General features: G+C 44.9%; 2 protein-coding genes across 6 annotated transcripts in view; both read left to right on the top strand.

The window, feature by feature from the left end:
• Window positions 1-16,689, top strand: part of F8 (coagulation factor VIII) — a 78,501-nt gene that overhangs the window by 58,526 nt on the left and 3,286 nt on the right. For all 5 annotated transcript variants that reach the window (XM_079962315.1, XM_079962314.1, XM_079962317.1 and 2 more), the window contains exons 19-24: window positions 3,158-3,274; window positions 4,040-4,111; window positions 8,181-8,266; window positions 11,110-11,265; window positions 13,987-14,131; window positions 14,774-14,922. In XM_079962315.1, the coding sequence (XP_079818441.1) occupies window positions 3,158-3,274; window positions 4,040-4,111; window positions 8,181-8,266; window positions 11,110-11,265; window positions 13,987-14,131; window positions 14,774-14,922 (725 nt within the window). The remainder of the gene's footprint in view (window positions 1-3,157; window positions 3,275-4,039; window positions 4,112-8,180; window positions 8,267-11,109; window positions 11,266-13,986; window positions 14,132-14,773; window positions 14,923-16,689) is intronic.
• The window catches only part of SMIM9 (small integral membrane protein 9), a 29,548-nt gene continuing 17,329 nt past the window's right edge, over window positions 4,471-16,689 (top strand). Inside the window, exon 1 of the mRNA XM_079962363.1 lies at window positions 4,471-4,474. The gene's annotated coding sequence lies outside the window, so the exon portion shown is untranslated. The remainder of the gene's footprint in view (window positions 4,475-16,689) is intronic.

Raw genomic sequence — 16,689 nt, 5'->3', positions numbered from 1 at the left:
GAAAGAAATCAGATCTTGCAGGGCCCTGGTCTCATGAGGCAGAGCGTTCCACCAGGCCGGAGCCAGAGTTGAAAAGGCCCTGGCTCTGGTTGAAGCCAATCTAACTTCCTTAGGGCCTGAGACCACTAGGGTGTTGTTATTTATGGACCTTGAGGCTCTCCGTGGGGCATACCAGGAGAGGCGGTCCTGTAGGTACGAGGGTCCTAGGCCGTGAAGGGCTTTAAAGGTCAAAAGCAGCACCTTAAATCTGACCCTGTACTACATTAGCTGCTACATAGGAAGACAATAGCCAGAGTTGTATGTGGGAGAGAGCTGGAAGCAAGCTAGAAAACAGACTTTGGTGCTCTCATGGAATTTTAATTGGGATGCAGTAGCTGTTGCAGTATTAATGCTGTAGAGCCCCTCTGTCCTATGCTCAGATTGCATGTATACACACACACACACACGTAAATAAAACCACATGCGCTAAAGGCATCACAATCTCTGCTGATCTTCATTCCAAGGAAACTGAACCCTGGGCAAGTACCCTGGAGTCTCTCTCACTACTTGAAGATTAGGGTGGCAGGTAACAACAGGTATAATACGGTACCATCCACTTTACACATTTGAATCTGTTGCTGGTTTTTTAACTAGGAGAATAAACATGGATAGACATAGACAATGCTGAAGCCCCAACAGCACCCATGTAAACTAGGTGGCTGCTCTCTCCAGCTTTCACACATACTTTGAACGTTCTTTATCATATCCCAGAGAGAGTCTCTCAAAGGCTAACTTGCCCACAACATGTATTGTAACTGAAGCTGACAGAATGGACTGTAGCTACATGGAAGGCTGTGTAGCTCAGTGGTAGAGCATCTTTTAAAAAATAATAATAATCAGAAGGTCCCAGGTTCAATCCCCGGCCTCGCCAGGTACAGCTGGGAATGCCCCGTGTCTGAAATTATGGAGAGTTGCTGCTAGTCAGTGCAGATAATACTGACATTGTATAAAACAGCTTTCTGTGATATTAGCTCCAGTTCTACCGGAGCTACCACACACACACAAACACACACACCCTTAGGAAACAGCAATTGTGAGTAGCCTGGGGAAAGGAGTGCTACATCCCTGCTAAATCCTCCCTTCTGCAGATTCCTTGTTCAACTGTAGAGCTCAAAATGCTGCAGATGTGCTTTTTGAACACTGGAGTGTGCAGCAAGGCTGCTTGGCAAAGTGGCAGGAGGAGAAAGGGTGGAGCACTCCCTCTTTCTCTCCCCCCTTTCTCTACTCAATACCTGTTATAAGAAAAAACTGCTCCTTTTCCCTTATGGGGTATCCAAGAGTTGTGGTATCCAAGGGTTCCCTATCGGTAGGAGAAAATAACAGAGGCCAACCAGAGTATATTGAGAAGCAAAGTGGCTATTAAGCCTGATCTCTATTGCAATAGAAAAATACTGTTGCAACAGGGTCCGCACTCCCCACACACAGGAGGGAGGAGAGAGAACCCTGAACAATGATGCACAAACCCTTATATAGACTTTTGAAACTGCCCAATCTGTAGCCCAAGACCACCCCCCTGAAGCATCATACATACATCACAGAAGGATGTATACAGCAGAGGAGGTGATCTACAACAGAAATCCTGTTTGCCAGAATAGCATCTAGATCAAGGGAAAGTAATAGCGCCACTGTATTCTGCTCTGGTCAGACCTCACCTGGAGTACTGTGTCCAGTTCTGGGCACCACAGTTCAAGAAGGGCACTGACAAACTGGAACGTGTCCAGAGGAGGGCAACCAAAATGGTCAAAGGCCTGGAAACGATGCCTTATGAGGAACGGCTAAGGGAGCTGGGCATGTTTAGCCTGGAGAAGAGGAGGTTAAGGGGTGATATGATAGCCATGTTCAAATATATAAAAGGATGTCACATAGAGGAGGGAGAAAGGTTGTTTTCTGCTGCTCCAGAGAAGTGGACACGGAGCAATGGTTCCAAACTACAAGAAAGAAGATTCCACCTAAACATTAGGAAGAACTTCCTGACAGTAAGAGCTGTTCGACAGTGGAATTTGCTGCCAAGGAGTGTGGTGGAGTCTCCTTCTTTGGAGGTCTTTAAGCAGAGGCTTGACAACCATATGTCAGGAGTGCTCTGATGGTGTTTCCTGCTTGGCAGGGGGTTGGACTCAATGGCCCTTGTGGTCTCTTCCAACTCTATGATTCTAGGATTCTAGGATACTTGATAATGGTCACTGATTGCATTACCTGGACAGCCTGGCCATTCTTTTTGCGATGGTTAATACTTTAGTTCCTGAATCCAGGTCACAGGCTCACCCTATTCATACACAAATCATCTTCTTTGGCAATCACTCGTAGCCGAGTAAGATTGTCTTCCATATTCACGGTTTTATCAATGAGTCTGTAAGTAACAGTGGAGGCCAATTCTGGATCCACATGTCCTTCCATAGTGGGAACATTGGTTTCCAGGTGGGAGTTGATCACGGTGTGGATTTGCCAAGCGTGCCTTCCTCTTAGCATGTTTCTCCCTTGCATCCTGAGTTTGAGTGTTTTCAAAGCCTTTGGTAAAGGCTGTTCCCCAATTGGAGCGCTCACAGGCAAGTGTTTTCTAATTGTTGGTGCTTATACTATATTTTTTTAGATTTGCCTTGAAACAGTCTTTAAACCTCTTTTGTTGACCACCAGCATTATGCTTTCCATTTTTAAGTTTGGAAAATAACTATTCTATTCCGAACTTATACACAAATACACCTTTTAAAACAGAATTTGTAAGCAAAAAGACAGTGGGAAGGCTTTCCCCATTTTCCTCCCTTACTGCAGAGGAATATTTGAGGTCACTGGGAGAGTCAAAATGGCTTCAGGATTGCTCTCCTGTACTATTTCAGACACATGGTTTATATACTTATGTACGTGTTTGCCTTGTACATCTATGAACATTTATTTTGTATTTGAGACCTTAGGATTGTTATAACACCTCTTAAAGCTGTTTCTCTTAGACAAAGAACTTGCATTTGCATGTAACATCACTTCATTCTGAAGGACCACCCTCTTCACAAGGAGAGTCTCCAATGCTCAACCTTAACTCACATGCAAAACTCTTCTTTCCTTCCTCTATTGTTCAGCACCCAGTAGTGAATAACCAGCTGACCTTCTTTCCCCCTTCTGGTTGCAGGTGCCTTTGAGACAGTGGAAATGAGCCCATCCCACCCTGGGATTTGGCAGGTGGAATGTATGGTTGCTGAGCATGAGCAGGCTGGGATGAGTGCCTTCTTCCTAGTGTACGACCAGCGTGAGTAGCAAAGCACGACATTCATCTTCTTGGCACTTTGATTCTCTGATAGGGACAGACTCGGATCTCAGTTTCTCTGTGTTGTGTTTCTGAAAAAGACATAAAAGGAGTGACAATACATTCCTAAGATCCAGATTTTTACCACTTAGCTCTAGCTGTTGATCAAGCCTCACACATCTGCAAGTTGGACTGAAAGCTACTTTCAACATAAAGCTCACATTTGTTCCTTGTGGCAATCAGACAAAGAGCAGGTCAGGATACACTTAAAAGAACATTTGTAATGGGTGAAGAGATGAAAGGGAGAATGCTGTTCTGTTGCATTTTACAGCAGGTAATGGGGAATTGGCTGTTGCTTATTGATAGAGCATCTGCTTTGCATGCAGAAGGTCTCAGTTTCAATCCCTGGTGTCTCTAGGTAGGGCTGGGACAGAACCCCTGGCTGAAACCCTGAAGAGTTGTTGCTAGTCAGTGCAGACTATTTTGAATTAGATAGACCAATGTCTAAGGTTCGTTGTATAAGGTAGAGTCCTTATTGCTTCTATGGATTTAATGACACCCCAAAAACCTAGGCAGGATTGAGATCTTTGCAACTTTAGTCCTGCCTTACAAGAGCAAGCCATCAGACATTCCAAATATTAAGCTGGAATTTGCAATATATTACATGGTCTGGCATTCCCAGGACAGCTCAAAGCCCAGAATTTAGAAAATGTTATTTATAAGTCTTTATTAAAACACCTTTATATTTTCTCAAACTTTTCATTTCAGGGTGTCAAATTCCTCTGGGCCTAGCTTCTGGCTACATCGCAGACTCACAGATCACAGCTTCAGAACACTATGGTAAGCACTTGAATCTTGGTTTATTAATTGATGGAACACTTGTTTCTGCTACAGATTCTTGCCATCCCATTTAGGAGGAATGACGCATTTACCAGAACATTACAGCTCCACTGAACTCTGTGAGTCTCATATTTTGAAATCAGAACCTCCACACCATGACTCCTGGCTTCAGGTGCTTCCAGGCTCATCCAGGGAGCTCATCCAGACAACCTGCTTATTGTGCATTCATTGTGATTTGCTTGCACAAATATTATATGATGGCTACTCTTTTGCATGCAAAATGCCCCAGTTTCAGTTTCCAGACTCTCCAAATAGGGCTGGGAGAGGCTCCTGTCTGAAACTCTGGAAAGCCAGGCAGGGCTTGTGCATGCCTTAGCTTAGTGTAGATTGCGAATCCCTTTTAATTCCCCCCTCTTCCATGAGGGATTCTCCTCCAACCACACTTTCTCCTCCCTAAATCCAGAGTTTCCCTATGCTCTGTAAATCCAGATAGGAGTGCTACATCCATTGCATAGGGAATACCCAGATTTAGGGAGGAGAAAGTGTTGGATAACAGTAGCTGAAGAATGTCATGTGAAGGAGGGGGACTCACAACCCACATGAAGCTGAGGAATGGAGAGGCCAGTCAGTGTAGACAATGGTGAATAGATGAATTAATGGCCTGATGGCATAAGGTAGCTTCCCATGTCCCCTGGCCCTCCACTGAGGGTGCTTCCAGACTCTCACTGTTTTCAGGTGGGAGTCAGTCACATACTACCTGCGAATTCAGGTTGTGCAACTTTAATTATTACGAGGTCTCGTGCGAGAAACCCGCTTCCATAATGGAGATCGGACTTTTTGTGATGAGGAATGTGATAGGAAAACACCCTGGAAAGTATGGAGGGGGTGCTTGTTCTGATGTGGTGTCATCTCATCTCCCTGAAAACAAATCAGAATTAATGCTTATTAAATGGCCAGCATCTCCCTGCAAAAATATCAGAATGAATGACTGATAAACAGGTTGACTGGTAGCACCATGAGTCCTTGATATTTTTTAAGCGATTGGTGGGTCCAGAGTAGCACAGGCAGCAGAGTACTCCTCTATTGCTGGTCTTTCACTGACATTTCTGCTGTTCCGACCTGTCTGCAGTAGCACAAGCAGTGGTTCCTCCAAAGATGGGTGTAGGACCCAGAGATGTAGAAGATGTGCGTGGTGGTAGTAGCTCTAGCTACCTCGCCCACTGCTTCGCTGCAGAGCTGGGTGACTTCAAACAAATGTTTACTTTTCAAAAAGGAGACCGGTGTCAGTCATAGAGAGCTTATCCTCCTGATGGCTTTGGCAACTGACCTGCCCATGCTGGCTTCTGGCACAAGGCCTAGATGGGCTCAGTCTTCAGGGACAAAATAGAGAGATTCAGGCTCCTCTTTACTTATGCATCTATGGGCACTCTTGAAGTGCCATGTTTTCCATGTGGAAGTTGCTGTTATTTGTGTCATGTGTGACTTTAGCTTTCCGCTCATTCTTATTGGGTCCATGGAAATGTTACTTTCATCTGAGCATTCAGCAAATGAGTAGTGTTTTTTTTTAAAAAAAAAAAAAGTTTGGGAAAGACACCCAGAGACCAGAGGGATGGAGGATGACATATCCAGTGGACAAGATGAAGCTTTTCAGGCACCATTTGCACTATACATTTAAAGCAATATCATCCCACTTTAAGCAGTAATAATAATAATAATAATAATAATAATAATAATAATATTTTTTTAAAAAAGTATTTTTACCCCGCCCTCCCCAGCCAGAGACAGGCTCAGGGTGGCCAACACCAGCAAAATTACATTAAAAAGATAATGGGGGGAAAACAATTTAAAATACAGGTTAAAATGCAATTTAAAATGCAGCCTTATTTTAAAAGTATCCCATGGATCAAAATCGTAAGGGGAGGGAAAACATAAGGGTCAGACTGAGTCCAAACCAAAGGCCAGGCAGAACCGCTCTGTCTTACAGGCCCTGTGGAAAGATGTCAAGTCCTGCAGGGCCCTAGTCTCGTGACAGAGCATTCCACCAAGTCGGGGCAAGTACTGAAAAGGCCCTGGCCCTAGTTGAGACCAATCTAACCACCTTGCGACTTGGGACCTCCAAAGTGTTGTCATTTGTGGACCTTAAGGTTCTCCACGGGGCATACCAGGAGAGGCGGTCCCGTAGGTACTTGGGTCCTAGGCCCCGTGGGGCTTTAAAGGTCAAAACCAGCACCTTAAACCTGACCCTGTACTTCACCGGGAACCAGTGCAGTTGGTAAACCACAGGATGAATGTGATCCCGTGGCAAGGACCCTGTAAGGAGCCTTGCCACAGCATTCCTCACCCGCTGGAGTTTCTGGGTCTGCTTCAAGGGCAGCCCTGTGTGGAGCGAGTTACAATAATCAATCCTGGAGGTGACCATCACATGGATCACTGTGGCCAGATCAGGGTGAGAAAGCTAAGGGACCAACTGCTTAATACGGCGGAGATGGAAAAATGCCACCTTTGCTGTGGCTGCAACCTGCGCCTCCATGGAAAGAGAGGCGTCGAAGGTTACACCCAGCTCTTGACAGAAGGCGCTGGCACTAATTGAGCCACCGCAAGAGATGGGAGTTGGCCCCCCAACCCCATGTCATCCCAACCCAGCCAGAGGACCTCTGTCTTCGAAGGCTTTAACTTCAACCGGCTCCCATGCAGCCATCCAGCCACAGCTTCCAAGCATCTGGTCATTGTGTCCGATGCCGAGGCAGGGCAGCTGTCCATCAACAGATAAAGCTGTGTGTCATCAGAATATTGGTGACAACCCAGCCCAAAGCTCCAGACAATCTGGGCAAGGGGGCGCATAAAGATATTGAAAAGCATTGGGGAAAGGATTGCGTCGCGGGACTCTACACACCAAGGAGTGCCGCGGCGACAACTCCCTCCCTAGCGTCACCCTCTGTCCCCGACCTGAGATAAAGGAACGCAGCCATTGTCGGACTGTGCCCTGAATCCCCACATTGGCAAGGCGGTGGTCTAAAAGTTCGTGATCGACCATGTTGAAGGCTGCTGACAGATCTAAGAGAATCAGCAGTCCTGACCCGCCTTGATCCAGCTGTCTATAGAGATCATTTGTTAGGGCGGCCAAAGCTGTCTCTGTCCCGTAACCAGGGTGAAAGCTGGACTGAAATTGGTCCAGAGTCGATGTTTCATCCAGAAACCTACCAAGCTGTTTGGCAACTGCTCTCTCAATCACCTTACTCAGGTACAGAAGATTCGAAACCGGGCAGTAATTAGATAGATCTAAAGATCTAGAGATGTTTTCTTTAAGAATGGATGCACCACTGCTTCCTTCAACTCCCCTGGGAAAGTCCCTGTGCCAAGGGACTGATTGATGATCTCACCCAGGGGAGCCCGCACCTCGTCTGGACACACTCTAATCAGCCAGGACGGGCATGGGTCAAGGGGGCAAGTGGTGGGCCTTCCAGCTCAAAGGAATCTGTCTACATCGGCAGGGAGTATCCGATCTGATTCTTCACCCAAAGAATCCTGGGAACTTTCCATTGGTGTTAGGAGACCACTACTCCCATTCAGAATTGTAACTTTGTGAGGGGAATAGGCGTCTCCTAACAACTCTCAGCACCCTTAACAAGCTACACTTCCCAAGATTCTTTGGGGGAAGCCATGGCTGTTCAAAGTGGCATGATAACTGCTTTACTTGTATAGTTCAGATGGGCCTCAGTCAACCTCTGGCCTCCTGGCCTAATTTGGTTCATGAAACCATTTCAGCCAAACCATGCTGAACAAAAAGCTCAACAACATTGCTGAAGCCTCTCCCGAAGAAGCTGAACAAATGTTGGTGTTTCTCCCCAAAAAGCTCAACAATTTTGGTCAATCCAATGGGTAGATCACTGCCAGCGTTTTTATAGTGGGAGTAGATCGCAGTCTCTTGGAAATTGGACATCCCTGAAGTATGGCTTCTAGGGCAACTGGAAAAAGCCTGTTGTTGAGAGAGATGCTGTTGCTCCCTTCCCAACAATGCCCATTTTCTAATCTAGTCCTATTCCTCCTTCCTTCACTTTTCCTGTCCAAGGTCAGTGGGTCCCCAGCCTGGCCAGGCTTGACAAATCTGGTTCTATCAATGCCTGGAGTACTGCAGAAAAGAACGCTTGGATCCAGGTAGGATTTATTAATCAGGAGGGGTGGGGCGTAGATCTTGCAGGTGAATAGCACTAACACCAGTCTCAGAGGGGTGCAGAATCCTCAAACTAGCCTCTGCCTCAGGCAACGGTGACACTAAAGGTTTTTAATTCCAGAGAGGAGCCGTATTCAGGCTCCTTTCTCATGCCTTCTACGGAAGTGTTAACACTTGATTAAGACTACTGCCTAACCCTACTCAGGAGCTATATTCTCACAAATTAGCAGAACATATGAGTGGGGGCAAGTGCCATAACTCCACAAGTTGGAGGGTGAGCATTTGCAGTGAAGAGCCAGCCATGCTTGTGGATGCTCCTAGGTGAGATAGAACTCTGGTTTTCCAGGGTTCTGCATCACACAGGGAGCCTGCATGAGTACAGGAGACTCCTTTATGGTGATGGTTGCTTACTAACTGTGGAAGGGGGATAGTGATGGTGGTGGCAGCAGCAGCAGCAGCAGCGGGGAGAGAGTGGACTTAGTGAGCTTATCTATATGCATTCTACTCACTCACAGACAGCTCTTCAACAGAGTAAGGTTTTTATACTTAAATTTCTGGAGAATGTGTGAGTGAAGAGACTGGGGCTGCCCTCCGAGCCTTTCCTCTGGCATTGGCACATTCAGGGCAAAAGCCTGGATGTAGCCTTTGCATGCCAAAGCTTTCAAGAAAACTGATACCCCAGTTGCTCAGGGTTCCAGATCACATGGAGCCTATATAGATGTGAAGCCTCCCTCTCTCCCTTCAGACCTTTTGCTCTGTATGCTCAGCGTGACTTGCCCCCTGCACCTGAAACTGTAAGTCTAAATGCCTGGAGAGGGCAAGTGTAAAGAAGCAGCTCTTCTGCCCTTGCCACAATTGCCTCAGGAGGGAGGCCTGCTGTGCCTCCTTCCCTTATCGTGGCTGGCAGTGGAGACAGGTACATTACGGCAAATAGGGCACTGCCTCTGCCTCAGTCTCAGTAGGGAGGAGGAGAAGAAGGACAGAACTAGTATTAGTTGGTTCTGCCTGTCATTGGCTTTCTGGGTCCAGCTACTGTGGGGCAACCTGCCTCCTGCCCTTCCAGTCCCAATGCGCTGGCTAGGAACGAACAACCATGGGCTATGAGCAGTCATGAGGTAGTGACCAGTGAGCCCTTCATGTCTCCACAGGAACAAGAGCTGCCTGTGGATAGGCAGGGTGAAGCAGTTTGTTTTTAGAGGTGTGTGTGTGTGTGTGTGTGTGTGTGTAGATAGATAGATAGATAGATAGATAGATAGATAGATAGATTTTTTTTAATCCCAGAAATTTGGTGCCCTGTGCCCCTTAAAAGGAGAGGCGGGAGACACACACACACACACACACAAAATATACATATACATATACATATGCATATACATATACATTAGTGGCAGCCTTCTCTTCCTGAACATGGATCTTTCCTAGCCCTATCCGAAGATACCAAGGACAGTGGTGGCTGGTGCTCTCTCGGGCTGGTGGGGAAGAAAGCAGGAAGACCAACATTAGGCAGTGCTTGAGCCAATGACAGTAGAGCCAGATAATTCTAATGTTTGCCCTCTTGAGTTTTACAAGGGGCAACACTGAGACTGAGAAGGAAGCAGATGGGCAGGGCCACCCACTGGGTAGTCATAACTAAGAAGGTAGGTGTAGGAGGAATTAGGTGTAGGAGAGATTACACGAGCACCCCCCACTCAGCTCTTTTAGTCTTCATTCCCCTTGTTTACTGACACACACACACCAAACCTGAAAGTCAGTTGCGCTGTTGTTATCTTTTCATTCAGCAGCCTAACAGCCCACGGATAGAAGCTGTTCTTTACCCTGTTGGTGTGACTAATCATGCTTCTATATCTTCTGCCTGAGGGCAGGAGATCAAGAAAGTGCCGGCCAGGGTGTGAATCATCCCTGAGAATTTTCCTCACTCTCCTGAGGCAATGTTCTTCCGCTATTTCATCCAGCAGATTCATGGGACAGCCCATAATATATTGTGCTGTATTCACCACCCTCTGTAGGCACTTCCTATCAGATGATGTCAAACCATTGTACCACACCGTGATGTCGTATGAAAGGACGCTTTCTATTATTGACCGATAGAAAGAGATAATCAAATGTTGATTGACATCGTTCTTCCACAGTACTCTGAGGAGATGGAGTCTCTGTTGGGCTTTCTTAACCACCTGGGTTGTATTGATTTTTCAAGTAAGGTCTTCACTGAGATAAACTCCTAGGAATTTAAAGGAAGAGACTCTTTCCACAGCCCTCGCCGGTGTACAGCGGGACTAGTTCGCCTCTCTTCCTCTGAAAGTCCAACACCATCTCCTTTGTCTTGCTGATATTAAGGTGCAAGTTGTTCCCTAGGCACCATGTAGATATTTTTTGGACCTCCTCTCTATACGCTGATTCGTCTCCACCTGTTATTAAACCCATGGTGGTGTCATCTGCAAACTTAATAATTGCAGTAAACGGGTCAGATGATACACAATCGTATGTATACAATGAATACAGGTAAGGACTGGTGTGCCAGTGCTGATTTTTAAGGAATTAGATGTTACATGTCCAATCCTCACTGTTTGTGTCTGATCTATCAGAAAGTCTTTATTGAATTGAGACTGAAGTTGATGGTGTAGTGCCTTATTTGCCCTAATGGACACGCCTTCATTGGTAAAGGATTGAACCTGGAACTTTCTGAATGCAAAGCTTTTGCTCTCTCAAGCTCAGTATCATTTGCCCTGAGAAGCAACCTCTCTCCCTCTCCCTCTGCTATCTCTGGCCCTCATAGCTTCCAAAAATCAATTGTCTCACTTGGTGTGAATTCCTGCTTTCTATTGTCCAGGTAGACCTGCTACGACAACAGATCATCCATGGGATAAAGACACAAGGAGCCCGGCAGAAGTTCTCCAGCCTCTACATCTCCCAGTTTGAGATATTCTACAGTAATGATGGAGAGAAATGGAAGTGTTATAAAGGCAATGCCACCAGCTCCAAGATGGTGAGTGCCTTTTCTCCCTCATCTTCCTCTAACCAGAAAGCAGAGAGCAAAGAAAGTGGAAAGGAAGAAGGCACAAAGGAAAGCAAAATTTCACCTTGATTCCCCCCCCCCCATATGCAGACTTTGCCATTGCACATACAATAGCAAACATGTATTTTTTCACTTTGGATTGGAAGTGCAATAGCAGAGATTATTCAGTATGTAGCTCACAGGTTTGTTCAATTTTTGGTGTAAGCTACCTAAAGGGTGGTGTTTGTGTTGCTTAGCAACCAGTCAGAGTGGCATGAACTTTACTGAGGTATCATGTGCCCTGATTTGCTGTGTAGTCCTGAGAGATTTCTCTTCTGTATGTTTAGGTGAATGTCCCTCTGTGATGTACAATGCCTGAAATAAGAAAGACAAAACAACTTGTTTCACCTTTCTCCTCAAATTATACGCAGTTTTACTCCATTTCCTTAGTAAAGTGTTATCAGGATTTTTCTCTCTGAACTCCAACTGCCTTATTTAAGTGCCTTTGCTAACATTTAGGACTTTGGAACAATAGAAGTAGAAGCAGAACTTATGCTGTAATCCTTACTTCAATTACTTGGAAGCAAACTTCATTGAATTCAGTGTGTCTTACTTCTGAATAGACATATGCAGGATTGCACTGTCAGAAAGCATGAAGTCAAACAATCAGTAAAAAAAAATACAAGCCCTTTGACCCTGGGAATCTCTACCCAATGCAAAGCATAGAATGATGTGAATGTACATGACCTTCCCAGATTATTACTAAAGTTAAGTACAGGTTCTTATTGATAAGAGAGGGGACCTGGTAGCCCTTCAGGTGTTAGATTCCAACTCCCAGCCAGCATGGCCAATGGTCAAGGATGAAGTGAACTGTTGTCCAGCAACATCTGAAGGGCTGCACATTCACTAGCCCTGTTCTAGTTGATTGCTTAATATTTTATAATTAACAGAAGAATGGATGAGCTGACTTGCAAAGCTTTGAGTTGAAGGTAATGAGTTGTAGTATTGGTTCAAGGAAAAAATAGGTATAACAGAAAGGAGAGTTCCTGGATTCCAAAACCCAAGTTTGGGGCAAGTGCTCTTTGGTGAGAGAATCCCAGCAGAGATTTAAAGTCATAAAATGTGCAGCAAAGTAAAGTGCAGAAATTAAAGGCTGCTAGACTTTTAAAATATGCCCTTCAAAGTGAGTTCCAAAATTGTCCCCTTAAAAAGTTTCTTTCCAAAGTTTCCCTCTTCCTCATCGTAGAAAAAGGCCATATGTTTGGTAAGTTAAAATTGGTTTACTTACAAACTCTCCCAAGATTCATGTGCTTTCCCAAACAGCATTAAGAAAAAAATGCACAGGCAGTAAAACTTGGCTTAGTTACAAAGTAGTGAAAGTTCCTAGATTAGAGGTTAGCCTCCTCACACGCTGAGTTTCTCGTGTAGACTACGGTTACAAAATTGGTTAAGCCTGGCAGGACATCTTACTCTATGGTATTATTCGTGCATTAATTAGACTTATGCATGTTTATTAAATGAAGCTGCTTATCCCACACTATGTGTGGTGCAATCTAATGTTTACTCAGCAGTCAGTCTCATTGAGGTCAAGTAGACTTACTCCCTAGTAAAAGGATTTAGATTTAGAATTGGTGCCTCATACATTCAAGAAATCACGTGAAGTTGCAGAACTTACTTGTGAGGACTAGTCATATGCCAGAAAGCTATTGAATATTAACTTCTTTATTTTGTTAATGCATACTCTCCTTTGAGCAGTTTAAAAATGTACAATTTTAGACTGCAATTTCATAGTCGCTTTTCTGGGAGTAAGCCCTCTTAAGCTGAGCAGAACTTACTTGTGAGAAGACACGTAGAAGGTACTACAGTTATTGTCATGCACCCAGGTATTTTTGACCATGCTCAGAGCTTCATAGACTCCACAGGTTACACTTTGTACCAGACAAGTGCAAACATCAGTGGTATTATTATGAAGGATTCAGCATCCTTAGTACCTCAGCTTTAACTTAAACGCAAAGCAAAACACCTCACCAAGTTTATAGTCCTTAAGACTGTAGTGATAGGCTATGTTTAAATGTGCAGGGAATTCCTGGTGAACTCTCTCAGAAACCTGTGACCAGGAGCAGGACATAAATGCTTTTTGCCCCTCTCTACAACTAGCAAAATTGGAATAAGTTGGGCCAAACGGGAAATATTCAAGTGTACTGAACAGGCATACTTTTAGAAGGAATTCAACTTTTCTTAGCAAAGAATTTGGATTATCTTGGCATAGAATTTTTTTTTATTTTTTTTTAGCACCACCTATGTAAGATGCCTCAAAACTAGGTATAGAGAGTAAAAAGGTGAGATATAGAGAGCTGCCTTACACTGAGTCAGAGCATTAGTCCATTTAGCTCAATATTGTCTACACTGACTGGCAGCCCCTCTCTTGGGGTCATTCTCAGACATATTTAGCAATGACAGATATTAAGTTGAGGACCTTTTGTAAGAAAAGCTTGTTCTCTGCTCCTGAACTATGGCCCTTCCCTTGCTATTCCGGTTAAATTAATATTTTTAAAGGGTGTGTGTTATTGACTTCATGACTTCCCAAAACTTCTCTTTGTTTTTATATGGGAAGCTTGACTTCAGTGCCAGTGTGGATTCCATGCAGGCTTTGCATAGCCCCTGATCACAACTTCCATTCCCACCTCTGTGTTTTTCTCTCTTTGCCTGCAGATATTCTTTGGGAACGTGGATGCAGCAGGCATGAGAGACAACAGCTTTAACCCTCCCATTGTAGCCCGCTATATCCGTCTCCACCCGACACACTTCAGCATCCGCAACACATTGCGCATGGAGCTCATCGGATGCGACCTGAACAGTATGGCAGTGAGGCCCTCTCATCCTTCACATTCATAGAATCCATAGGATTGCAGAGGTGGAAGGGACCTTGGAGGTCCTCTATTTCACACCCCCCCCCCTTGCCTACTGAAGAATCTGCCATATAAGATGCAACTCTAGCGTCCTTGAGAGATGGCTGTCCAACCTCTGCTTAAATATCTCCAGTGAAAGAGAGCTCACCACCTCCTGAGGTGGTCTGTTCCACTGTTGTACAGCTCTTTCCCTTTCTCTTAATGTTTACCTGAAATCTGTTTCTCTTCTGTTTCCACCCATTGGTTTTCCTTCTGTCCTCTGGAGCATCAGAGAACAGGTCTGCTCCATCAGTCATGCCTCCCCTTAATTATTTATTGTCCAGGGTTAACATGCCCAGCTCTTTCAACCATTCATCATAGGACTTGGTTTCTAACCCACAGGAAGTGTTGTAAATCAACATAAGGTTTCTTACAACCATGTCAGTGCATGGCAAATGGTCAAAGAGCATTTACATCTATCACTGTATATGCAAACTTGAAGGTATGCCAGGGCCACTTCAGGAACTGAGGGCCTCCCTTGGCAGGGTGGGAAGGAGAGGGCTCTTGAGGGCAAGTGAGGGTCATGTTGTTTCTCCACTTTTCTCTCCTAGGCTGCTCTATGCCACTAGGAATGGAAAGCAATGCTATCTCCGATGAGCAGGTCTCAGCTTCTTCCTACATCAGCAATGTGCTTTACACTTGGTCCCCCTTTCTGGCCCGGCTTAACTTGAATGGGAGAGTCAATGCTTGGAGACCAAAGGTAATTTTGTGCATGGGCAGGAAGGATCTAAGACAGAGCTGGTGAACCTGTGGCTCTCCTGGTGTCATACCAGCTCCAGCCAGCATGGCCAGTGGTCAGGGATGATGGGAGTTGTAGTCCAACAACATCTGGAGGGCCACAAGTTCCTCATTCCTGCTCTAAATTGTTACTCAGCATTGTATGATTAGCAGGTGAATGGGTGAACTGACTGTTGCAAAGCATTGAGTTGGAGATGGTATGAAGCATTATGGTGTGAAGCATTATCTGTGGTGGACTATGTGCAATGCAGTCCTGTTTAAATCCCACCTCCCGGCTCCTTCCCTTCCCAGCTGTGCTCTGTGCCCTCCTTGAGTGCCTGGAAGGTGTCCCTGAATATGTGTGTGTGTGTGTGTGTGTGTGTGTGTGTGTGTGTGTGTCTGTAGAAACCAGAGGTGGGAGAGGAATTTGATTTGCATGCATTTGAACAAAACCTACCTGATTCACACTCTGTTAACCAATACATTTACTGAAAAACAGCTATCCTTCTAAAGTCGCATTTTCCCGAATTTTGTGATGCAGTTCTCCAGCCAAACAATGCATACATAAATGCTTATTTTAGAGGAAAGTTTGCCTAAAATTAAATATGATGGCATATCAAAATGTAATATAATAGGGAAAATTTCTTGCAAAAATGTGTACATTAGCCAAAGTGCATACAAAAGTATATATTGGGAGAAACTGATTTCTAGGGGACTTTTCGATTTTTAAAAAAATCATAAACTGATGTGGAAACTTGGAGAAGTGAAGACTTGAAATATGGAAATCAAAATGGGCATATTTGCCCATCTCTCAGGGTATATACATATGGGAGAAGGTGGTCCTTCAGAAGCTGCGACCACAAGCTGTGAAGGCCTTTAAAAAAAAAAAAAATGTTTCCCATGCTATTTAACATTTATATGAAGCTGCTAGGAGCTGTCATCAGGAGATTTGGAGTGAGGTGTCACCAATATGTAGATAACACCCAGCTCTGCCTTTCTTTTCAATCTGAATCAGGAGAATCATAGAGTTGGAAGGGATCCTGAGTGTCATTTTGTCCAACTCCCTGCAATGCAGGAATCTCAACGAAAGCATGCATGACAGGTAGCCAGCCAACCTCTGCTTAAAAACCTCCAATGAAGAAGCGTCCACTACCTCCCAAAAGAGTCTGGAGGTGGTTGAGGTATTAGACTAGTACCTGGAGGCAATAATGGACTCCATGTGGGCCAGTAGATTGAAGCTGAACCCTGAAAAGAAAGAGGTGTTGTGAGTCCTTGAGTCCACGAGGCAGGGAGATGTCCTGCCTTGGACAGGGCAGCACTCTCCTGGAAGGGGCAGGTCTGTAGCTTGGGGGTGCTCCTGGATTCAACACTGTCACTGGAGGCTCAAGTGACTAGGAATGTATTTTGCCAGCTATGACACCTTTTGGACAGAAACAAATTTGCTATGGTATTCCATGCTTTGGTTACTTCCCAATTGGATTACTGCAATGCACCCTATGTGGGTCTTTCCCTCGAAGATAGCATCCAAATTCAGTGACCAGATTACCGACTGGAGTTTCCTATAGAACTCATATGACGCCTGTTTCAAAATAGCTGAACAGGTTGCCAGTTAATTTTTTGGTCCAATTTTAGGTGCTTACACTAATGTTTAAATAATTTAGGTGACCATTACTGAAAGACTGCCTCCTTCTCTACAGATCCTCTTTAGTTTTAAACTCAGCAGAGGGGGGGCCTGTAGTTAGCTCCACCA

The sequence above is a fragment of the Podarcis cretensis genome, assembly GCF_951804945.1.
Source record: "Podarcis cretensis genome assembly, chromosome: Z".
Taxonomy (NCBI): domain Eukaryota; kingdom Metazoa; phylum Chordata; class Lepidosauria; order Squamata; family Lacertidae; genus Podarcis; species Podarcis cretensis.
The sequence above is the reverse complement of the archived record's forward strand: the minus strand, read 5'-3'. Positions and strand labels throughout refer to the sequence as shown.